The sequence below is a fragment of the Brassica napus genome, chromosome C6 (assembly GCF_020379485.1).
Source record: "Brassica napus cultivar Da-Ae chromosome C6, Da-Ae, whole genome shotgun sequence".
Classification (NCBI taxonomy): domain Eukaryota; kingdom Viridiplantae; phylum Streptophyta; class Magnoliopsida; order Brassicales; family Brassicaceae; genus Brassica; species Brassica napus.
In genome coordinates, this window is record NC_063449.1 from 42,223,605 (window position 1) to 42,248,842 (window position 25,238).

At 34.1% G+C, this 25,238-nt stretch overlaps 3 protein-coding genes across 4 annotated transcripts; all 3 read right to left on the minus strand.

Moving 5' to 3' along the window:
- Positions 1 to 4,944: 4,944 nt before the first annotated feature.
- Positions 4,945 to 6,558, minus strand: LOC106406349. Of its 2 annotated transcripts, none has more exons than XM_013846986.3 (2): positions 5,860 to 6,558; positions 4,945 to 5,323 (listed from the first exon to the last, which is right to left on the minus strand). In XM_013846986.3, exons 1-2 carry the CDS (start codon positions 6,394 to 6,396, stop codon positions 5,288 to 5,290), a joined length of 573 nt encoding a protein of 190 aa, XP_013702440.1. In that variant the 5' UTR covers positions 6,397 to 6,558; the 3' UTR covers positions 4,945 to 5,287. The 2 variants fall into 2 exon arrangements, with proteins under 2 accessions (XP_013702440.1, XP_013702439.1); XM_013846985.3 differs by having other exon boundaries at positions 4,945 to 5,342; positions 5,860 to 6,557.
- Positions 6,559 to 20,203: 13,645 nt separating this feature from the next.
- On the minus strand, positions 20,204 to 21,121 carry LOC125588539 (high mobility group nucleosome-binding domain-containing protein 5-like). Its single transcript, XM_048759935.1, has 2 exons — positions 20,590 to 21,121; positions 20,204 to 20,508 (listed from the first exon to the last, which is right to left on the minus strand). The coding sequence occupies exons 1-2, from the start codon at positions 21,119 to 21,121 to the stop codon at positions 20,204 to 20,206; spliced, it is 837 nt and encodes a 278-aa protein (XP_048615892.1).
- A 1,403-nt stretch (positions 21,122 to 22,524) lies between these two features.
- LOC125588540 (neuromodulin-like) lies at positions 22,525 to 23,804 on the minus strand. The gene is made up of 2 exons (XM_048759936.1): positions 23,289 to 23,804; positions 22,525 to 22,551 (listed from the first exon to the last, which is right to left on the minus strand). The coding sequence occupies exons 1-2, from the start codon at positions 23,802 to 23,804 to the stop codon at positions 22,525 to 22,527; spliced, it is 543 nt and encodes a 180-aa protein (XP_048615893.1).
- Between the last annotated feature and the right edge of the window lie 1,434 nt (positions 23,805 to 25,238).

Consider the following 25,238-nt stretch of genomic DNA (forward strand, 5'->3'; position numbering starts at 1 on the left):
AATTTATCCAGTGATCCATATGCTGCTTACTACATCATTTGTATCTAATTTCTTTTCTTATGACCAGACCATTTTCAATTTCGAAAATCTGTAGCAGCATCCACCACATAGGAGTTTATCTCCTTATAATATATTCCTTTGATCTCTGTGAGTACCTTGTGTAACAAGCTATAATCTAATGCTGTTAAGTAGGAAGACATGAACACTCTTAGACCTCGTGATCATGTGCCTTCTCTCACGGTTTCTTTATCTCACAAGATCCATCTATTTCACTGGTTTATTAGATGGCGTTTCTGTATATGTATATGGCCAATACGCCCATCTTTCTTTTAGATACTTTGAACCTCCACGTTTTATCTTTTCTAATCTCTATGATCTTTTATGATTGTATGAGTACTCATTCGTGGGTTCATGATCCTCGCTTATCTCTTTGTATTCAAGTGCTATAACTTTATGTATCTATTATACAAATGTGTGTGTGTGTCGACACTTTCATGTGGTTCCATTATGTTCTAGACATGATCTGATCACATTGAGATTTCATTATCCAGGACCTTTGTTACCTAGTAGCTTGGCGTCCCAAGACTACATGGTTTGGTACCTTAGATGTGTAGCTGCGCAGACTTTTCTCAATGTCTGGTATGGTTTCTCTTATAATATCGGATCTGTATTCTATGCACCATTTTTCTATCCGAGATTCTTTTATCTTATGGAACACTTGGTCTATCTTGTATAGACTCTATAGCAACTTGATTATGTCTCTTCTAGGACATTCATTTGGTGCTAAGCGGGTTAGTCATTTCTCGGGTCAGTGTCTGGCATTTCGATTAGCTTCTCAATTAGCTAGCTTTATATAATCTTTCTTTGGACGTCTTAAATCATAATCTATAGTCCGAGGCTCTTTGCCAAGACAATGATGGTTAAAACCATTCGTACTTTTAACATTCTTTATCCAGCTTATAATCTTTCTCCTTTAATATTCGGATTCATTTGATCATGCAATCCGTACCTGGCCACTATTTTGATCACCCATGTTTTGGCTCTCGGTCCTTTTTATTTCGTGGAGAAGATCTTATTCTTATATATTCTCAATCCTCTTCTGAGGTTCCATCTTAGACGGCACATGTATGTATGTGGTGGTTTATTCAAAATCTCTTAAGATGGTGTATGTCTGGTTTTATGACTCATATTCAATCTGAGATGGGAATATCTATGCTCACTTATATGGCATGATGCATATTATCATTCTATACATGTAAAACATAATGTCTCCAAGATTATAGACTTTAGAATCTTAGTCTTATAGATAATGGCCCCTCTGGCCGGTTATGGCCCTTGCGGCCGACCTGTTCATAACATGGTCTCTTTGGCCGAGTAATGGCCTTATGGTTTGGCCGTCCTAAACATGGTTTTAGGCCATAGTAGTACACGAGGCTGGTTATTGCCTTTGCGGCCGAAGACCGTTGTCTCTCATGGCCTTTATTGTTTGGCCGTTATAGTAGTACACGAACTTGTAGTATTGATCATGGGTTTATCCTCTCTCCCCCTCATGACCATAGTATAAGGTCGTGGTGCTTGGGACAATTAAGCCTAATGAGTTTTCCTTTGTGTACATGTTTCACAACGTGAAATCTTTTACGGGATAACTCTGTGCCTTTTCAATCTTTGCATCAAGTTTAGACTTTAGGATGGCTAATCCTATCATGCCATATAGTGTAAAATTTCGTGGTGTATCTCAATATGGTTACAACATCTCTTGCCTCTTTATCATACTGATCTATAGCATAGTTTTGATCAGTAGAGATCATAGGTATAGTCTTGACCACTTTCTTTCAAGGTTTTAGGCGTTTTTATTAAAATCTAAAGGAATTTGTTTCCTTCCTTACCCATTGTTTCTACTTGGAAACCATATTATCATAACTCAATGGGTCACATATTATTGGGTGTGTATAATGCCTTATAGGCAATGCCTTAGCCATAGTTTCTTTACTATGCTTACTATACCCCTTTCATGATTTCTTACTTGGTATTATGCTCTTTAGGCAAAAATTGAATCATTCATATGTTCAGGTAAGATCAGGCAAGATAATGAATTAAAAATCAATTCCATTGTATATGTAAAATCGTGAATGACAACTGGGTTAAAGCAAATCACAAATCAAGGACTTTAAAATAAAATGTTGAGATCCCTCTTAGTCAATAGACATGCCGGCCACTCCTTAAGTTATATTGGACACGGCTCCTTGGATTCATCCTGATCCATATCAGTCTTATTTGTATCAGGGTATCTCATCTCACTGCTCCTCTTTCGTACCTTGTCATTCTCAATCACCGTTAGGCAAGAGATGAGGTCATTGTAAGTGGTAGAACCTCTTTCTATGTAGATATGTTTTGACAACAAATCTTCTGGATGGAATGTGGAGTATGTCTTGAATAGACAATCATTATCTGTTACCTCTTCTCCACATGATCTCAGTTGGTACACGACCCTGGACAAGGCAAAGTAAAACTCAGCCACTGTCTCAAAGTCTTGAAATCTGAGACTCATCCATTCATGTTTGACCTTTGGTAATAATACCATAGTGTATCTGGACTTTAATTATGTCCAAAGGTCACGAGGATTCTCAATATGTAGATACTGATTTCTAAGTTCCTCCGTGAGATGATGGCGCATTATTGTAATGGCTCTTAACTTTTCACTTTCAATTTCATCATTTCTTTCAATGATACATTTCCCGAGTCCTCTAGACTTCAGGGCAATTGAAGTGTTCATTTCCATTCTGGATAATATCTTCCAGAGAGATTTAAAATGGTATAATCCATGGGTTCAAATCTCGGCATCTGAAATCATATTATCAATTTATGATTTAGAATTCTTGCAACCAATTAAATAATCAGTGCATATGATTTCATAAGTCTCTCTATGATACTTGGACCACACGATCATGTTTTGTGATGCTTAGACTTCACTGCCATTATGTGATACAACGATCTTAAGGATCGGATCATGATGCAATCCGGTTTATATAACCATCCGGATACTAGGTCACACGGCCACTTAGATATGCATTAAGCCAAACGGCTTTAATCTCAATCAAGGGCACAAGGCCGCGAGTATGAACAATGCATTAGGCCACACGGCCATATACAAAGCGGGATCTAAATGCATTCAATCCTATTTCTTAGTTGCATATCTATTAGGTTTTAGAATTAAATAATCTAGCAACCTAACTCTCATTCAATATGTAAATTCTTTAAATTAATCTTTTAAGCTTTAAGTAATGAGAGATTTAAGGTTTCAAGGCCTTTCGAAATTTTAAAATTCGAGATTAGGGTTTTAGTTTAAACAAGATTCAGATTCAAGTTTTAAAACAATCCTAATCATAGCTCTAGGCGATCAATCAAACACTCAAGTTTCAAATCAAAATTAAAACCAATTTTCCAAAATTAGGGTTTTAGGGGATTTCGAAAACTTTGATCTTTGATCAAGGGGATTTGATTTGAGATTCAAAAACCTTTTAAGGTTCTGATTTTAATTGATCAATGGATCAATCTCGTTTTTAGGTTTTAGATCGAACGTATAGAGCTTCGATTTACTCATAAGGGATTGATCTATTTAACCTATGGCCTTTAGTTTTAAAGATTATATTTTAAGGTTTCAATCTTTACAAAACAACCAAATTCGATTCTTGTTTTCAGATTTCGAATTACCTTTGTTTTGTAGGGTTGAACCGGACCACCAAAGTCAGATGAACCTCTAGTTGCACACGGACGCGAGCTGGCTCCTTATCGGGTCGCAAGCTGGGACGGGACGCGAGCTATCTGGAACATCTTGCGTCTGGTCACGGACGTGTGCTGAGGTAGTCGGACGCGATCGGGACGCGTCTTCTTCTAATCTAGTTCCCGAGCTGCTGCAAGCGGCTGATCTGAATTGCGAGCTGGCTGTGACGCGAACGTGAGCTGGTTCTATTGTGTACACGAAGCTGCGAATGTCTAGGATCAGGAACGCTTAAGAGCTTTAGCTGATCGGGTGTTTGCAAGCCGGAACGGAAGCAAGAACAAGTTAGGGTTCTTCGGGATTAGATCTTTGCACCAACTGCTCTTAGCTCATGAAATAAAAACAAGGAGTATTAGATTACATGAACACCATAATCTGAACAATATATCATCAAACAACTAAGGTATGATAAACTTATCTTTTACAGGATTTGAATTTGGCTAGAAAAACTTGTTGGTTCGAATTAGGATTCCAAAAACCAAGACGGCGCCGCGTATTGTTTCTACGAATGAGGGCGCGTCTGAGATCGGATTGACGAACGGTTTGCACTGATGGATTCTTCTCGTCAAGAGCTTCAAGATGATATGTGACTCGTCGTCTGGTTCCTCAGGGTTTGAGAGATAGATCGATTTTAAGTTCCGCCTAATTTAGGGTTTATGTGTGACGGACTTTTGGTTAGGTTTAGGGGTTTTTATTTCTCAGGGTTTTGGGAGTCTATCGTGCTGATAACATATTGTAAATAGAGAGTTTTAAAGACTGAATATTTCTGTGTATTATTAATGATCAAGGGGGTTCCTTTATATAAGAATTACAAGATTAAGATAAATGGAAAGTATCCAAAACCTAAACTCACTAAGATTAGGAAAACTACTAATACATAATATTGAAAAGATTACATCTATTAGGAAAATGAAAGGGTTTCCTTTTCTCCAAGCTTTGTGGCCGCCTTTCTCTATCCTGAAGTCAGTTCTCTCTCTCCTCTCTCTCTCCTCTCTCTAGGGCTTCGGCCATCTCTCCATCTTCTAGGTATTGGACCGGTTTTGGGCCGGGCCTGGTTAATGACAATCCACTCCATGATTTATAACAGAATAAGAATTGGTGAAGACTTGAGCGATTATGCTTGAGCATTTTAGAGTTTTTAATAATTGATTTAAAAAATCTTCTAGTAACAAACATCATTCTTGATGGCAAATGTTCACATATAAAATACGTTTACAAAATAAATGATGTACAATAAATTGCAAGATTTGTACCCACAATAATAATCTATTTATATATTGCATAGTTTACATTCTTATATAACGGAACCGAGGAATAATCATAATTTCTGTAACACCATCTCCCAAACTTGTGCATACATCGACCACTATTTCAAAACACACACAGCATACCATTTAAGAAGTAAATGAAGCTACTTAAACGACATGCATTGTTTTGCTATTTGGCGGAAACTGCATACGAAGAGGAAACAGCTTGCCGTCTAAGGGATTGCGTATACACACAACAGCATCATCCATGTCCAATGCTAGTCTCTTCCCTTAGCGCCTGCGACAACGGTTCCACCCTTCAGATTTCGGCGGCGAGTTAGTCAACTAGTCAACATAATATCTTGAAACTTTATATTAGACGTGCGAAAAAAACCAGAACCAAAAATATGAACCGGAAACAAACCAAAATATCTGAAACCTTCAAATATCTGAATATTTTTATATCTAAAATAACCAAACTGAAAATCGAACCGGTATCAAAATATATTAAAAATGTTTATATATATATATAATAATTAAAAATCTATTAAAAGTATCCAAAATATCTGAACCAAACCGAATCAATGCCGTAATGCCCAGACTTACTTTATATAGTAAATCAATTATTGGGCACCAAAATTAAATGATCGGAGTACAAGTTTGTGGTCCGCTTCGTCTAAAATAAGTTTGAATATTTGGCATATTATCGATTATTGGCGGCGGATATCTAATCTCTTGCGTTGTTTTTTTGGTCAACTTGTGATCCATCTCGTTAAAACAATATAATAATTCGGCTCGATAGATATTTGTCTTGTCCAAAATTACAATACCAACCTCTTGCTCAGATTTTTCTGAAGAGGTCCTAGACATCGGAGGACTTGACTGCCTCCTATGTAGCGGAGGAGTTGCAACCGGAACTAGAGCCAGAGACGTCGTTTCGACAACATCAACATCCCACAAGAACGAGTCCGAGCTACGACGAGAGTCATGAGTGACTGAGTCACGCCACGGAGGAAGTCCACCATTGCCTCGGAGGAAGTGACCTTGTCTAGTCTTGAGCTTTACTTTTGATCCTTCTCTCACCGGCTCCCACTCTACGGATGAGTCAAGTCCACTCAGCTTCGACAATACCACCTTACGACCCGTGGCACCGAGCAAAAACCGCTCGTTCGAAGCGGTGAGGTAGCTACCGTAGCAACTCTTTAAACGGATCGCTTCAAAGGAACCACGAACAGGTTCGACGGTCCATCGAGCTCTTTTATCGGAACCATTCCTTTCTTGAGTCACCGACTCCACGTCTTCTTCCGCCATTAGATACTTCTCGTGGATGTTACGCATCCTAACGGCTTTAGCTTTATGGAAAAACTCCATTTGCTGATACTATGTTATCACTATTTTCTTCTTGTTGGAACTTGCGCAAGATTTGTTTCATAAAAGTAGAAAACGAATTGTGAAGTGAATGTATTGTTTGGTGTGTACTATTTAATAACTATTTATTAATGGAGACCAATTCCAAAGCGATACACAATGATGTGGACCTTTTCAGTCTTTTAAAAATTAGTTTAATATTCTTAGCAAAATAATTAGTCGAATACTGAATAGTCTTGTGATGAAAAAGAGTACACGAGCTATTTCCTCCGTTAAACTATCGTATAACATCAAATCGTATGTTTTCTAAATTATAACTACATTCTATATACCCACGAATTTAAAGTTGGAAATCTGTATTCTCGCAGAAAGAAAATTCAAAATTCCAAACTCTCCAAAATTAAGTTGGGGGTGTATTCAAATAAAAGTTTTAGGTGATTTGTTTCAAAATGACAAATTCACTGTTATTGAAACATGAATTTTAAAAACTCATTTAAAATCTAGTGTTATTGAATTTGACATTTTAATTATAAAGTACTATGAAATCCACTGTTATTGAAAATATTTTAAACTATGGAGTTTTAAAGATTTCAAGTGATTTTAGAGTATTTGGGTGGAGTTTCTTAGTTAAAAAATAAAATAAAACTCAAATCCCATAGTTTTAAGTGATATTCTAGAGTGGTTTAACAAAAATCATTTTATACTCTGCAATTCCTTAAAATCATCTACAACCTCATTAAAAATCAAATCACCTCAAATTTTAGATTGAATACACCCTCTAAAGCTCGAAACTCTAATAAACTTTAACTACATTGATTTGAAGATGATTTATTGTTTTATAATTAAACTATAAATCAGGTTTAAAACCAAATTAATACCTTTTGGAGGATCGACGAGCTATTTTTAACGGATATTGATTTGGTTTTTATAAGATTTATGGTGTGATTAGAAAACATTAAACAATCTTTTAATAAAAACATATGAAATTCTTCACAGCATACGAATATAATGGCTGCACAGACATACATCCATGTAGGTGTTTGTTTTCGATATATAGTATATAAAGTTTATGATAGATCGACGATTTTTAATTGTCGGTAATTTGTTGGTTGTTCATGTTGTGGTTGGATACTAAACCAAACAAAATGATATTTTATATAACATATTCATCAATTAGTAATTTTTTAATTACATTAACCATTTTGATGTATTTCTTTATAAATTACAACACCAATTAGTATATTTATGTATATTAATGAGTCAATTAGCTAAATAACCACGAAGAAGTTGGAAATTAGGTAAGTACACATGATGTGACAAGTTGTGTGTCTATCAACAAAGATACCAAGGTGTGGGATTTAGGGTATTGAGTTAATTATGAAAAAGTTGTGTATATGGGATGCAATTTCACTATTAATAAATCTATCTTTCAAAAATAAAATATTTTATGTCAAATAAATTCATTCTTGTTTTAGTAAAATAGATGCATATGTCTCAAAAAAATTTATAAGCCAAATAATTTTTTCTAGGTTTATTTTTGTGGAGAATATTAAAATTTAATAATTGCATTCTTATCATTCAAACATATATGTGTGAATAACATTAATCTTCAAATTATTTAACATATAGTTGAAAACTAAATTTGTATTTTTTATAAAATATTTATAGTTTATATTTTGTATATGAAATGAAATAATAATATACATGAATATATAATATTGAAAGGGGATATTTCAAGGGGGAATTTTATGTTTATCATTTTCATGGTACCATTATTCATCTTTACCACCGGACATCTTCAAAAATACATTATTCATTAAGTGGCAAAAGATTCTTATACCATTGTTATATATATAAATAATAAATAATTATTTAAATAAATAAAATATTAAAAAATAAAAGAAATAAAAAAAATACTTTTTAGTGTTTTCGAATTATACTTTTCCAAATTTAAATTTTTTTACGATTTTGTTTTATAATTTTTTTCATAATTTCTTTTTGAAAATCAAAAATTATGTTTGAAACTATTTAAAAAAAATTATATTTTTTTAGTAGTGATTTATATATTTATTAGAATCCTAAATTTCACATTGTAAAAACCTACCCCAGTCCTCAACTTTAAACTCTAAGTTTATATTAGTTAACCTTAGGGGTATAAATATCTTTTACCTTTCATTAAAAGTGAAGGTAAAATTGGTTAGTGTAAAAATGAAAAGTAGTACTATGAATGTGGTATTTTTGACAATTTTCCATATTTCAATTTGCCACAAGTTTGATATCACTTTACAACTTTACCCTTAAATGATAACTATTTTCATAAAAGCCATAAAATTATAATAAAAATATTAATTTTTTTTAAAAGGTTAAATTAACTCTCTTAAGTTATTTATAGATGTTTTAAAAATAATTTATAAAATATTAATAGAAGTTTATAAACCTAATTTCAACTCTTAAATACTAAACCTTATACATTAATCATTAAAGCCTAAACCCAAATTTTATGGTATTTATGGTTAATTATAATTTTGAAAAATGGTAGCTAACTTAGGGTATTGTAACCAATTTTTTATTTAAAGTCCGTATGTAACATTTAAATAAATATGTTTAATTTTCTTGTAATAATTGATTAGAGAAAATTCTGGTTAAATAATTATGATAAGTTTGATTAGAAAATAATGGTAAATTGGTTAGAAAATAATATAGCAAAATTAATGATTTATAAAAAATTAATTAATAATTATTAAGCTAGTGACATAATTTAGAATTATTATGAAGAAGTAAATGTTATTTTAAAAGCTACTTAGTTTTAATAATATAGATGATAGTTTTTGTAGGGAAATTGCTCTTTCATCCGTAACAACTAGGCGTAGAAAAATGGTGCTTAATTGACAAGTTTCCACTTTGACTATATCTGTTATTTCCACGTCAGCATATTTGTTTCCTTTTACCTTACGTGTTTCCCATTCTTCCCCGTTACAACTTGTGTAATCGGCAGAAAGGAATATGTAAAACATACAAGGTATCATATGATGAAAATGAATGGGTAGCGCATTATGTGGAACATAGGCATAAGAAAAACAGAGGTTTGTAATCTACTCGAGTATATCTATCTTATTAAAACTCAAGTACAAATTAGATTTGTTTGGAAACATAAATAGCAATGTTTTTTAAAAAAATGGTCTGAAAACATGGATTGCAGTTTAAAAAAAAAAAATTGTTTGGAAAGATTGATTGCAGTTAAAAAAAAGTCTGTTTGGAAACATAGATTGCAGTTTAAAAAAAAAATTGTTTGGAAACATAAATTGCACTTTTAAAAAAAATGTTTGTTTGGAAACATGGATAACTGCTTATTAAGAAAAAAAAAGTAATGGGCTTATATTTTTAAGAAAAATTTGACATCCATTATATTATGAGAAACTATTTATCTGGTACCTAATCGGGTTCGGTTCAGATCTATTTGGGTTTCGGGTTTCCGAGGTCAAAGATTTCAGCCCCATTCGAATATTTCTAAATTTCAGTTCGGGTTCGCTCCGGATTTTTGTGGATTTGATTCGAGTTCAGATAATCCATTTAAATTACTTTTAAAATTTTAAAATTCATTATATACTTTAAATTTTTCAAAAACTATAAACAAAATAATATATTAAATATAAATTTGAATAACATATGTCAGAATACCTAAACTTAACATATAAATTAGTTTAGTTCAAATATTTGGATAGAAAATCAATAATTATTTTAAGTATTTTTAGTGTTTTAAGTATACTTTTACTATTTTAGATATTTACTATTGATTATTTGTATATATTTTTAAGTATTTAAACCAACTTAAAAATATTATATATATTCTAGATGTTTTTATATACATTAAATCTAAAAATAATTAATATATATCAGTATATAAATCTATTTCGGATACATTCGGGTACCCGAAATACTTTTGTTTGGATCGGATTCGGTTTCAGTTCTTCAAAAACAAAATTTTTGAATAATTTGGATATCTAATCAATTTCGGTTCGGGTTTGGTACTACTTTTTCAGATCGGAATAGGTTCGGTTCTTCAGATTAAGGTATTTTTCCCATCTCTTACATTATTGATATGAAAACAAATAGAAACTTTGAAAAAATATATTCGCGCGGATGCGCAGATCAAAATATAGTTAATATTATAGTTGTATTATTAAAGTCCAAGTATAGACAAAAATGTTCATAATAATGTACATAATAAATGGTTGGGACTAGGGATATGCTTTATTTATTTATTTTATTGGATATGTTGGCCCTTAAGAAATAGCAAAAGGTGAGAGACTGACGAGGTGTGAGATTTTTTTTTTCCACAAATTGGATTAGATTAGTAGAAACTGCGATTGTCTTACAAGATACACCACCTTAAAACCATTTAAGCCGAAGGAATACCGGGATACAAAGCCCGAAAGATTAAGATAATCTCTAATGATTTATTATATATTTTTTAAAAGAAAGTTTATATAGAATTAGTTTTTACTGCAACGGTACTCTATTTTAAAATAAAAAATAAAGTGATGGACAAAAAATAAATAAATAATTTTATTCATAGAATAACCTTATATATATTATATTAGACAATTTCAATGATTCACTCTATTTTTTATTTAAAACATAATAATCCTATAATATAATTGATTTATAATTCAACGGTATTCTATTTTACGTTGAAAAATAAAATAAATTATTTTATTTATAGCGTAAACTTATATTTTTACTTTATTATCTAGTAAAAAATATTGTATCATCTAAGCACTTTTACTTTAGATTCTATTTTAGGGTAAAAAAATACTATACGATTGAAAATAATTTTATATAATGAAAAAATAGAGTTTGATTGGAGCTTTTTTTTACTCTAAACTTTTATTTTAGAATAAAAAAACAGAATGAGGTTAAATCTATATTATTAAAATTGAAGTACTTTTTGAAGTTGTTTGGACACAAGGATAACACACTAATAAAAATTGTTTGGGAATAAAGATTACAGATTAAATACTTTCTTTTATTTATACTATTAGCCATTGTATTTACAATAAATTAAGTATTTTCTTTTTGTATTTCTTTTTATTTATAGATTCTATCACTGCATTTAAAATCAATTTAAACTAATTATTTGCAATGGGTGTTGTTTCTTTGCGGTGAAGATTAAAAACACAAACTTAAATATATAGTGTATATTATATAAAAAAACTATAGTATTACCTTATTTAGTTTAGTCAAATATAAATATTTCAAGAGTTCAATTTTCAAGAAAATAAAATATCATAAAATTAAGAATAATTTATAAAAAAGCTAATGCAAAAAATTAAAAAATTTAGTATAATGTTTCATTTAAAAAAAAAGACAACATGTTAATATATGAATAGTACAATTGCATCAAGTTATAAAAATTTCAATATAATATTATATACAAATAAAAAAAATTATAATCAAACATCTAAATTATAAAATAATATATTAGAACTCTATATGTAAATAACAAAATATAAAAAATATACATGAGATTTTTATATAAAATCAATATTTTATGAATTTACGATGAACACAAGTTAAATCAAACATCCGCGCGGATCAAGTTCTAGTATACTCTTAAGGAAGTAAAAACATGTAAGACCAACTTGCTACATTTACTTGCGTCTGTGATACGTTACTCTTATTGTTTACGTATATAGTTGTTGTCCCAAATCCGCTTTGATATCTGATCTACTTTTGTTCTGAATTTAGAATCTGATCCTTGTTTAGGTTCGCTGTTCAGGCATCGGTCCACGATTAATCAAGAAAATAGAAAGGCAATCAATCGGAATGTTTCAAAATGATTTGCGTGCCTCTAGAAAAATGAATTCTTATGTTAATCTTTCGCACGTATACGGATACAAATCAAAATGCTTGGCGTGTATCACTCACTCCACTATGATTTAACAAATAAAATTTATATAATACAAATTTGAGGAGTTTTAATAAAGTTTTTTACAAATTTTTTTCTCTGGCAACTAGTCATTTACAATCGATTTATGGGAACTCATTTGGTGAATATTGACAATGATATTTAGTCAGTTGATTATAGTGTACAAATTGGTGACCGTTTAAGCCAACTCTTCATGTCACCTTAAAGCCTCTTCCTCTCACAGTAAAAGAGCAACTCTACTCAAAACTATTTGCTCCTTTCTACGTAGAGATAGCGAGACAATGGGTGCTAATGTTTCTTCGCCAGACCAGAGATATTCGGTGACGTCCGACCTCCCTTCCAGGAGGCAGGGAGGCCATGGACACCTCGCTTCGAGTCCCATATTTCTCCGTACAAAGTCAGCATCCCCCTTATTGTGGAAATCAAGAACAAGAATCAGTGGTAATCTCGGCTCAATGCTCTCAAGGACACCAACAAGCTGGTAATATATCATTTCATGTGGTTTCTAAGTTCTTGTGCTACAATGGTGGAGGAATGAGGTGTCTTGAGATTTTACATGTTTTACTCATCATTTACATAATCAAGACAATCATTTAACATGCATTTAGAGTCCATTTAGATGCATAGCTTGTGGATATGTAGTTTTCAGGCTTGGAGCTCAAGTTGGAATCTGGGAGAATTGGGCAAGAAAAATGGCGAAGACTAAGAAAATGGGGCGACGGCGGACTATGGCTGCTGACCGCCGTGGTCGAGAAAGTTGTATTGGGAAAGAACCTATTGATTGATAGCTTGCTACATTGGATCTTAGTCATTTAAACAAATGCCTAATCCCATGAGTCCTAATTTCTTTTATTGATTGAAAGTTTCACTTATTGCTCTTGCCTTGTTTTACTTACTTGATTCATCACTTCACTACCTTAACTGCACTTAGATTAAGCATTTACTTGCATCCTCATTGCTTCAAAATGACTTAAGATTGGATTGACATCTATCTATACTATTTTGATATATGATTGAAAAGTTCTTATTAGATTGAACTGAGGGTTTCTTGATAAGTTGGACATTCTACCTGTTGAGGCAATGAAACTGATCTTTTTACTATGCTTAGTTTGAGTATATCGTAATGCATATCCAGTTCTCGTATCTTTATATATAGCTGGTGATCGACTTCACGGCCAAATGGTGTGGACCTTTTAAATCCCCTGAGCCGAAGGTTGAGGAGTTGGCTGCTAAATACACCAATGTTGAGCTCGTGAAGATTGATGTCTTTTTTTCTTCTTTTTTTTTTTGCTAAAATTTGGTCGTGAATCCGTTTGCTTTCCTCCTTTTTTTTCTCCAAAGTCTAAAGAACATCAGTGAAAATATGTCAACAAAAACTTATGTTGCCTTTGGGTCATAAAATAACAACTACTTGAATGCAGAGTGTGTGGATGGAGTACAACCTTCATACTTTGCCTGCGATTGTATTCATGAAGAGAGGCCAAGAAGTAGACAGAGTTGTAGGTGTGAAGTTTGATGAATTAGAGAGGAAACTCCACAAATACGCACAATCCTTCTTCAAAAATATGAAGCTTTTACTTGCATACCAAACAAAGCTCCTCATGCATGATCACCTTATGCCAAAATAGTATGCTACTATTACTATATATAAATAAATCTAGCTCCTCATGCATATCACCTAAGCCAAGAATAGTATGCTACTATATATAAATAAATGTTTGAACGTAGATTCAACAAAATAAACATAATTTGTGTGATATAAGGAATTGGAAGTTGGTTTTGCATGTACATACCTGTCTCGTAGGATAAATATATGACTACTCGTTTGTATGGTTTATATATCTTTCTTGTTCTCCCCCAAACAACCTTAATTTCTACATCTTGTTAATTTATTTTTAATAAGCTGATGTCTTTGGGTGGAGCAAAGCTCGTTTTTAGTAGTGGTCAATATGGGATTAGGAATGGAAAACGAGCACAAGACAAGAATTTCATATGAACTTTTAGCAAAAAAAGAAAAGAAAATAATTTCATATAAACTAATGATTTTTTTTGAAACGCAACATATTTTCATTAAATTCAACCTTTTCGAATACAACATAACTGAAGAATTAAGCATCCTTTTGATCAAACGCATAAGCAAAAATAACAAAAAAAAGTTGAACATATAGACCAATGACCTCTTGGTCTAGTGGTAAATGAATGTCTAATAGGCATTTAGTCACTCGAATTCAATTCTCGTTGAAAACTATTTACACTATTTGGATTTTTAACAAAGAGGCGAAACCACCTTTTATTTTACCAAAAAAAGCTTAATATGATAGTTTTTCAAAAGAAAAAGAGTGGATTCAAATAAAAAAACTTAAATGCGTCGAAGGAGCCTTCACGACAAGATCAGACTGCTGAAAATAGTCACATAAAGTCATGACGTTGAGAGCCAACCTTCACGTACAAGAAAAATCAATCATACAATTCCTTGGCTGTAGCTTTTCACATTGGACCAAAAACGCAATCGATCGGATCATCTAAATATACCTTCAACACAACATAGTCTGCCGAAAGGATCTCAGAGATCTGCCAAAAAACGAAAATCAAGATCTTTAAGAAAATGAATTCCTATTAGAAGAGTGCATAGCCGTATGATAAGCTCGCACTAACTCGTCAAAGTAGTCTTGATTACATCTTCGAGTCCCATACAAACCACTACACAAGATAAGAAACTGATAAATACGCTGAAACTATTACTCAGATAAAAACCCAAGAAGACATGATAAAAACCCAAGAAGACATCTTCTTTCATAGGAAGGAGGTGTGGTGATAGATTTTTCTTTTCAACAGAGAACATGGGTGGATCTATAAATAACTTAATGTGGAGCACAATATATAAATTTATGTTTTGTTAAATATAATTTAATAAATTAAATTAAACTAAACAATGGTTTTTAGAAGACATTAGTCATTACTTTTTCTAAAAATAAATAAATAATTTTTTTTGCAATTTTAAATATTCATTTTTTAGTTCAAAAAGAAATCATTTTCAATCATATCATAAAATTGTATATGCACATAGTAAATTCATTATTAAATTATCTTTATTTTAGTTTTTATTTTTGTCTTATGTATTGAAAAGTAAACTTAAATAATTGTTAAAGTTAAATTTTAATAAATTATGAGTTTTATTTTGAAAAGGTAATATTTAAAAATTGATTCAAATATAATAAGTTTTGCTATCATTTTTAAAAACTACTTTCAATAAAAATACTTAAACATTTGGATTTATGCATTATTTTTTAAAAAGTGATGATGAATTTATAAATTTTTATAAATGATTTAGTAAACTTAGTTTAGTCATTTTTCATCACATTTAAGGTTTATGAAAATTATTCATCTTTTAAAAGTAAATTTAGAAAGTGATTTCAAGTTTGTGCTAAAATTAAATTTTATAAACTGGCAGCTTGGGGTCTCAATGTCCCTACTAATTGCTTGTTGTGCGGATCAGGTTCTAAGACAAGTGATCACCTTTTCTTCTGGAAATTTGGCACCACCTAAAGTAATCTCCCATAGGACAAGGGAGTGGTTAACAGTATGCCCCATTAATGAAATCAATATGATCAGAATTCTATGGGATATAACGTGAGCCGTCGGATCATTAGAAGAAACGAAATCAATATTTACAAAAATGCCATTAATGAAACTCTCTCTTAAGCCGTCAGATCTTCTGTCTTTGTTTTAATCTTGGCCTTCGGATCTCACATCCAAACTCTTCTCTCTCGCCTGGGTCCCACATATGCATTAATCCTTTTTCTTCTTCTTCATTTCTCCTACAACCATACTCAACTACCACGAAAATTCATTCTCCTCACCAACAAAAGCTTTCTTCTTCAACTTTTCATCCACAAACCTTCACCTCTGTTTCTTGGGGATTTTCGACAGGTTAGGACGCCGTGAAACAGGCCATGTACGTCGTCCTTAGTTCTGAAATCGGTTGATAAGTGTAAACTCTCTCCTTCTCTCTCTCTCTTCTGTTTCTCTCTCTCTCTCTTTATTGTTGTTTGTTTCAGTTTAGTCATATAAACTGTGTGTTAACCATATGAGTCAGATTATAAAGTTTAATATAATTTGGTTAAAGTATGAAGCATGATATTGTAGAATAAATCGTTTTTGTCTATGGTACAATAGGTACAACTCTACTAAAATGGAAAGTAGTAAAACTGACAGAACTAGTATTACTGATATTGTTCATCCGAAACATACCACTAGTAAACCTGGTAAAACTTGGAGTAACACATTGAATAGATAGTATTGGTACCACTCGTATAACTTATAGTAGTCATGTGCAAAGTTGACATAGTATAACTGCTCTTACTAGTATAACTGATGACTACTGTTACATGTAAACTAGTCTAATTGATAATATTAGTATAACTGAACTAACTGATAAATGATAATGTTGGTTTTTAGTCATTTTCAGGAACTATGGATAGTAATGGGTCTGTGGTGATACATTTTGAACATGGTGAAGAGCAACATATTTCTACACTAGTGATGAAAGGAAGATATGAGGAGATTACTTATTCTCAGTTGGTTGATAGAATAGCCAAGAAAATGAAGATCGATGTAGTTGAGACGAAGCTTCAGTTGAGTTACTTTCCGCTGGTATTGAATAATAAGAGACCTTGTTATATCTTGGATGATGAAGATGTTTTAGGATATTTAATGAAGGTAGATAAGAAAAACCGACGTAGTGTCTTGCGTGTGGAGCTTAAGGAAATCGTCGCAGAAAATCAGAGCAATGAGATGTTTTCTATGAATGAGGAAAATCTGAGTGATGCCAGAGCTAATGATGGCATGGTTGGAGTTGGAGAGTTGGAAATTGTTCCTCATATTCAGGAGGATAAGTTTGAGCATGAGAAAATCAGTGAAGAGGGTGATGAAATGGATGATAGGGAGGAGTTGCCGGCTGTTACAGCAGTTGAACCTCCTGTTGTCAATTCAGAGTGGGATGATGGCATTGATATTAGTTTTCATCAAGAATTTGCGACTAGAGAAGAAGTGAGGGATTTATTGGACAAAGGTGTGCATTCCAATTGTTTTCAGGTTGATATAAAGAAGTCGAATCCTCGGGTTTACATATTGAAATGTCGTGGGGCTGGATGCAGATGGTATTTACGAGCTGCAAAGCTGAAGAACTCTGATTTTTTCTCTATCAGAACGTATAGAAAATTGCATATGTGCTCTCGTGGAGATGCAAGTGTCATGAAGAATAAGAAAAGAGGCATGCCAAGCTTGGTCGCATCAGTGGTGCACTCTGATTATCCCGGCAAATACAAGACTCCGGATCCAAAGACTCTCATAGATTTGGTGCAGAAAAGACTGGGTGTTAAGGTTTCATATTCTACGGCTTTGAGAGGGAAAAATAAAGCTTTGAGTGATTTGCGTGGCAACCCGGAGGAGAGTTTTGCTATGCTGCCATCTTACTTGCACATGTTACAAAGGATGAATCCTGATACCATTACACGATTAGAAGTGGATGAGAAGAACCAGTTTAAGTATATGTTCTTTGCGCTCGGAGCTTGCATCGAAGGGTTCAAGCCGATGAGGCAAGTGATAATAATGGATGGAACTCACCTAAAGGGTGTGTACAAAGGAGTGCTTCTCATTGCCACTGCTCAGGATCCAGATCATCATCATTATCCCCTTGCTTTTGCGGTAGTAGATGGTGAGAAAAATGCAAGCTGGGAGTGGTTTTTAACTATATTAAAAACTTTGATACGAGATGATCCTCAGCTTGTATTTTGTACTCATAGAAACCAAAGCATCATCAAGAAAGTACACGAGGTATACCCATTGGCGATCCATGGATATTGCAATTATCACTTGTCTAATAATGGCAGCGGAGCTTGCAGCAATGTTAACAAGAAAGGGGTTGCCAAAAAATTTAGAGATATTGTTGTATTTACAGTGAGGTGGAGTTCAGAAAATGCTACGACGATTTCAGGAAAATGTATCCTCAAGCGGCCGAGTATCTAGATGACAGTGTTCATGAGACAAAATGGGCAAGATGTAAATTTCAGGGAGAAAAGTACAACATAGACACAACCAACACTGTTGAATCTATCAATGGTGTTTTGAAGGAACCAAGGAAATATGCGTTGTTGCCAATGCTTGATGTGATCGTGGAAAAGATAACAGAATGGTTCAACAAATACCGTATATTATCTCTACGCGTACCAGAGAGGCACATACTAATCCCACATGTGCATGGGATATTACATCACATATATCCTACGGCTAAAAAGCTGAAGGTGACCGAGCTAAATACATTTGAAGGTCACTACAATGTACTTGGCGAAGATGGTCATGGTTATTTGGTTGATTTGAGCAACAGAACATGCTATTGTAGGTATTTTGATATTGATCGGTATCTTTGTGTGCATGCACTTGCTGCCATCATGGCGTGTGGAGAAATGGCTGAACATTATTGTTCTAGTTATTACTGGATGGAGCAGTGGACTTTGGCATATTACAGGACAATATATCCAGTGTCTCATCATTCAACATGGGAAAGTTCTGAAATTCCTGAGGAAATCCGATCTCAGGTTGTCTTCCCTCCGTATGTGGAGAAAAAAAAGGAAGACTACAAGTTACTAGATTCCCGTCTGCCGGAGAATATCAGAGGAAGAGAAAGAAGAAGTTTCCACCATTGATTGGTGAAAACGAAGAAAGTGGCAGTGATTGCAGTGGCAATGATAGCAATAGCGGTGGTAGTGACAGCAGTGACAGCAGTGGCAGCAAGGGAAATGGGGACGAGGGAGGTGACAACGAAGGAAATGATGAATGAGTCTTACTTGTTAACTTGTTATGGAACTTGTTTATGTGTTGTGGAACATATTTATGTGTTGTAGAAATTTATTTATGCGTTGTGTTGTTTCAATCAGGTAAAACTTCATAAACATAACACTCATATTTATGTGTTGTCATACTGGTACAACTACTAAATCTAAAATAGGTTCTACTGGTATAACTAGTACAACTATGTCTAGTTTACTAAAATAGGTTCTACTGGTATAACTAGTACAACTATGCATGTTCTGAAATTCAAATATTCTTTTGGGCTTTCCCTATTAATAAAACAATCAAATAGTCTAATTTTTAAGTGTTTGGATAGGTTTCTTTGTGTTTTGTATTGGATTTTTTTTTTTTTTGGATTTTTAACTCCATCACAAAAGTTTGTTTGATCTACCTTATACTTTTAAGGTTTGTTTACTTGTTTGTCCACATATTTTTTGTAAAACATACGTGACAAGTATTTTAACAATAGTGATGCTTTCATTGTATCCGGACAAACAAATGTAAACATAAATAAATGGTACAACTTAGATAATGGTATTTTTTCTTTGGTACAACTAATATTTTCAGGTTTCACTGCCAAAGTACAACTCTGTACAAACTAGTATAACTGAATAACTAGTACAACTTTGTGCTGGACAGTATAACTAATAAACTAGTACAACTTTGTAGAAACCAGTATAACTAAATAACTAATACAACTTTGTGTGCATAATGTGTTTCAGATAAGTGGATTCCCAGATAAGTCCTACATGTTTTAATTCAACACTAGTTGTACTAGTTTTTCTAGTTGTACTAATTTTATATTTTTGGGCATAGTTGATGCAGTTTTACTTGTTCTAGTTTCCCACCTGTAAATGCAACCTATTCAACCACCAAATCAATTACACACATACAAGTTTTGATTTAGGTTTTAAAACACACACACATACAAGTTTTAGGTTTTAAAACACACACATACAAGTTTGGATTTAGGTTTTAAAACAAACACATACAGGTTCCTAAAACAACAACATAGTTTAGCACTTCCCCAAATCAGTTTGGCGTAAAAGGAGACCTCAACAAATGAGAACGCTTGGACACCCTCTTTGGCATCTCATCAACTCCAACCGAAGCTGCCTCCTCTAAAGCATCATCAACTCCAACCGAAGCTGCCTCCTCTAAAGCAACATCAACTCCAACCTCACCTTCCTTCTCTAAAGCATCATCATCTACAACCTCATTTGTCTTGTCCGCAGCAGCTTTTTCTGCAGCAACCTTCTCAAATCTCTCTGCAGTGTGTGCCATAATTTGAAGTGTAGATTGCTCATCTCCATCATCATCAAATCTCTCTTTAGTATCTACATTGAACAAAAATACATCATGACTTAGATCATCATCATTTAAAATATAATGTGAACTTATATGTTATCATGACTTACCTTGCATTACCTTCTCAGCCTCTGCCTCGATCTGTTTCTCACCATCTTTTTCAGCTTCTGCCTCATCACCATCCTTCTCAGCCTCTGCCTCGATCTGTTTCTCACCATCTTTCTCAGCCTCTGCCTCATCACCATCCTTCTCAGCCTCTGCCTCATCACCCTCCTTCTCAGCCTCAGCCTCATCACCATCCTTGTCACCATTGTCCTCGCCCTCCCTATCACCCTCATAATCATCCAAACCTTGCTTCTCAGCCTCTTCATCACCCTCCTTATCACCATGCTTCTCAGTCTCTTCATCACCTTCCTTATCACCATGCATCCCAGTCTCTTCATCACCCTCCTTATCACCATGCATCTCAGCCTCTTCATCACCATCCTTATCTCTTCTTCTCCCTCCGGAAGCATATTCGGTTTCAGCTTCACCAAACTGGAATGGCCAACTTTCTCTCTGAATCTTGTCTTGTTCCAACTCCTTCACTCTTGCTGCTAGAAGACGAATTGTTTCGTCTCTCAATGCAAATCCATCGTCCATTCTTTTGTTCAACTTCAACTCTAATTCTCTTAAACTCTCACGACCTGCCTCGCCCCCTGCCTCGCCCCTGCCCCAACTCCTCGCCTCCTGCCTAGCCCCCTGCCTTGCCCCTTGCCTCGCCTCCTGCCTCGCCTTCTGCTTGCTCTTGTTGCTCTCGGGTTCTCACATCCATCTCGAATAGATCCGGCCAGAAAATTTTACTCCCTGGTCCTAGTAGGATCTTGTTCCAACTGTCAACAGCTATGTCTGGCGTATCTGAATCATCTATCAGCTCCAAATCTTCATAAGTCCCTTCATCCATTATTTCATACACAAGGTCTGCTTCATATCCTTGTGGTTTCAAAATACTGATAATCTCCTGAAATATGACCAACAACAAATTACACATTTAATTAACTATGAACTTGAAGAAAATGACATAAACAACATTTAAAAAAATTATAAGCTTTTACCTTTGTGTTTCCTAGCTTCCGATAAATCATGTCAAGTGGAAATCCTGTTGTTCCGGTCCTCTTGAACTTCCATTTGCACATTCTTGGACAACCATCAAGACAGTTTGGAACAGGCTCTCTGAATCTATCTCTAAGGACAGGGATACATTCAAATGCTAATATCTGCACATCATTTCACACAATCACATTAGTTATATTATAAGAAAAATACAATTCATATACCTCCAAAGGGTTGATAAATCCAGGAAATACCCACTGTGCCTTCTCTGGGATCCCATCACGAAACTGATCCCTCACATGAAAAATCTCCTTCATGCAATCATCAAATGTGTAGCGGACCCATGGAAATTCGGTGCAAAACTCCAGATCTTCTGCTGCTTGAAGAATGAAATATTCAATGAAGTATCCTCCTTTTGACCTTCCTCTTAAAACTCTAGCCAAAAAGTAAAGAACCGCCATCCTCAGACGATCGCCACTACCATCAAACTTCATCTTCTGAAGTTTCTCTAAGACATCCGCTTATGTCACTTGCAGACCCTTTTCCTTCTCATCCTTTGTCTTCTTTACCTTAAAATACTTTCTCGCAAACTTCATGCTCCCTATGCTCGGATAGTTTTCTGGATATGAGTGGCAGTATAAACCAGAGAGGAGGCTATGTTCCCTGATGGAGTATCTAATTGGAACACCATTTACCCCAAACCAAGCTTGTCGACCCTTTCCTGTATGCATAGTACAAAGTAGCAACATCCACAATCCCATCACTTTTCTTGTTGGGGTACAATCCATGTGGAATATATGCTTGAACTGAGGATGATCCTGAAACCAACTCTTCTCTGAGGCCTCTAACTTTTTAATCGTCTTCAGAAAATCGTGTTGATGGCACCTTGAGGAGAGCTTGCAACCCTTTCCATAGTCGCTCGGTTTGAAGAAAAAACCAGCAGGTCTGGCAGCTTATACGGTCATATCATCCCTCTCAACCTGAAAAACACAAACAAAATACACTGAATAAATAACTGAGTTATACAGCACAAAATCATTTAGTTGTACCAGTTACACTAATTAAATGAAAAATAATATTACTAGTTCTACCAGCAACCCTAGTTATACAACGACAACACCATCTCATTAAATAGTTATACAAAATACTTCTCTAGTTATACCAGTAAGACTGCGTATAAGAAGCGTAGTTGTACCAGTTATATTACTTATAAAAAAAGTGGTTTTATTAGTTATCTTGAATCTGTTTACAACATATTATTACCTGTTGAACTAGTTTCATTCTTTTAGTTGTACTAGTAATTCAATACTCAGTTGTATTAGTTAGACTGATTATACTTTTCATAGTTATACCAGTTATATTAGTTATAAGAAGTGTGGTTGTACTAGTTATACTAGTTCCATTGATTCTGTTTTACAACATATTATTACCAGTTGAACTAGTTTCATTCTTTTAGTTGTACTAGTTATTCAATACTCAGGTGTATTAGTTAAACTAATTATACTTTTGATAGTTGTACCAGTTATATTATTTATAAGAAGTGTGGTTGTACTAGTTATACTAGTTCCATTGATTCTGTTTACAACATATTATTACCAGTTGAACTAGTTTTATTCTTTTAGTTGTACTAGTTATACTACTTATATAATTACTACATATTTCTTAGTTCAATCCTATCATAAATAATTCTAAAACCATTTTAAATTGACTTGTTTACCGTTCTTGGAGCGTCATTATCAACGGCAACCTCGGGTGCGTTTGAATCTCTGTTATTAGATCCAATCTCCTCACCGTTCTGCTCGTCTACACGATGTGAAGGACTCTTTGTGGCAGAGCCTGAGGTTACTCGAGGTTGTTGTTGATTCTCAGCCTCACTCGCTGCATGAGTTGGTGTTGGCGATTTTTGTGGCTGACTCGGAATCACTGGGCGTGGTGTACCCTCGCTATCGCCCTGAGAAGGCAATTCTGCTGCTGGTGTGGGGGCATGAACGCCTTGATGTTCCGATGGAGATGCTGCGGTTTCTCTCACACGGTTCCGAGTCCTCTTGGTTGGATTCGACGAGGACCCACCGTCCAGACCACTGTCTCGCTTCCTCTTCTTCTCTGTGGTTTCACTCTTCTTCGCCGCTTCTCTCTTTTTCTTAATGGCGGCTCTCCTTTTCGCTGCCTCTCCTTTTCTTCTTTTCACATCGGCTTTCTTCTTCTTCTCCGACGCTTCCGTTTTTTCTTTCATCTTGGCGAGCGAGTTTTTGGCGACATTGCACACACGAAATTGGATACGAAATTGGAGATGGGGATTGTTGTTTAGAGATGATTGTGCTTGAATCTAAGTTTGATTAGAGATGGGAGTTTAAAATCGTGGTGGTTATGGGAGAGAGAGTTTGAAATCGTGAGTGAGGAAAGATGAAATTGGGAATTTAGGATTTTCAAGTTGGGTCGGATCGGGTTAATGGGTTTCGGTGATTAGATTTGTAAATAAGTTGAAGTTTCTTGGTTACTTAGTTTTTTTCTCCTATTTTCAATTTTTTTTAATTTTTAAACAAAAATACACATAGGTCCATAATAGATTTTTTTGAATCCTTTTGTGCCTTCCATTTGATCCTTTTCTTCTCCTGCAATTATTCAACTGAGGTCTGGTCTTCTTTCTTCTCTCAATCCTCGCTATGTCCACCTTCCATCTTTGCTGATGTTGTGGTTTGGCTGAGGACAGTCACCTCCATCAAGAAAGTAAAGCTATTATTAAGCTTATCGTTCAAGCCTGCATCTATTTTTTTATGGCGAGAGAGAAACTCTAGACTCCCCTCAGGTATTCTGAAACCTTCACATGTAATTCAGAGAGAGATTCAACTTCAAATCAGGGGTCGCTTACTAGGATTGGACCAGGAATCTTATAAATCGTTAGCCACTCGTTCTGCCAGCCACTGCTCCTATCTCTCCCAATGGTTCGAAATGTTTCAGCCCTAACTGGAAAAGCTTTGGTCAAAGAACCCACTGGAAATCGGCACGATACCAGCCAAATCTAACAAACCCACAATAGGCTGTGTCAAAGAGTTGATGGGTTTTGGTGAACTAGAATACTGCTGGACATATCTGCAATATGTAATGGGCCAAGCCCATTCAAGAGATCCTTTCCACCTCGAGCAAACATGATCCGTCAGCTTGGTAGTGGATCTGAGCCGTCTTACGGCGATGATGAGATGACCGCTGGGAGAACTACGTCGGAGACGATCAGAACGGTCATTGAACAGACTCCACGAGGGTTAAAGGCTGCGTCACCATGATGATGATTGAGTAAAAAAAAAATAACAGTTCTTTAAAAGCCTTGATTAAAAATTTTTTTTTGGACAATTCTCCTAAATTGAATATTTTCAAGTTTTTATCACAAAAATAAATTCTAAGAAGAAAATGGCAAAAATATTTCATTTAATAAGTAAAAAGTTTTAATACCCTAGATATATAAATGTAAAATAAAAAAAATAATAATAATTTTTTATAGTTTCATATTATATGTTTTCAAATTTAAATTTTTTATAAAAATATTTTGGAAATTTTTTTTCAATATTTTTTTTAATTTGAAATACTTTTTGAAACTATTTTTCAAATTTTTATTTTCAAAATTTTAATATTTATTTTTATTTTATAAAAAATTAAAACTTAATCCCAAGTC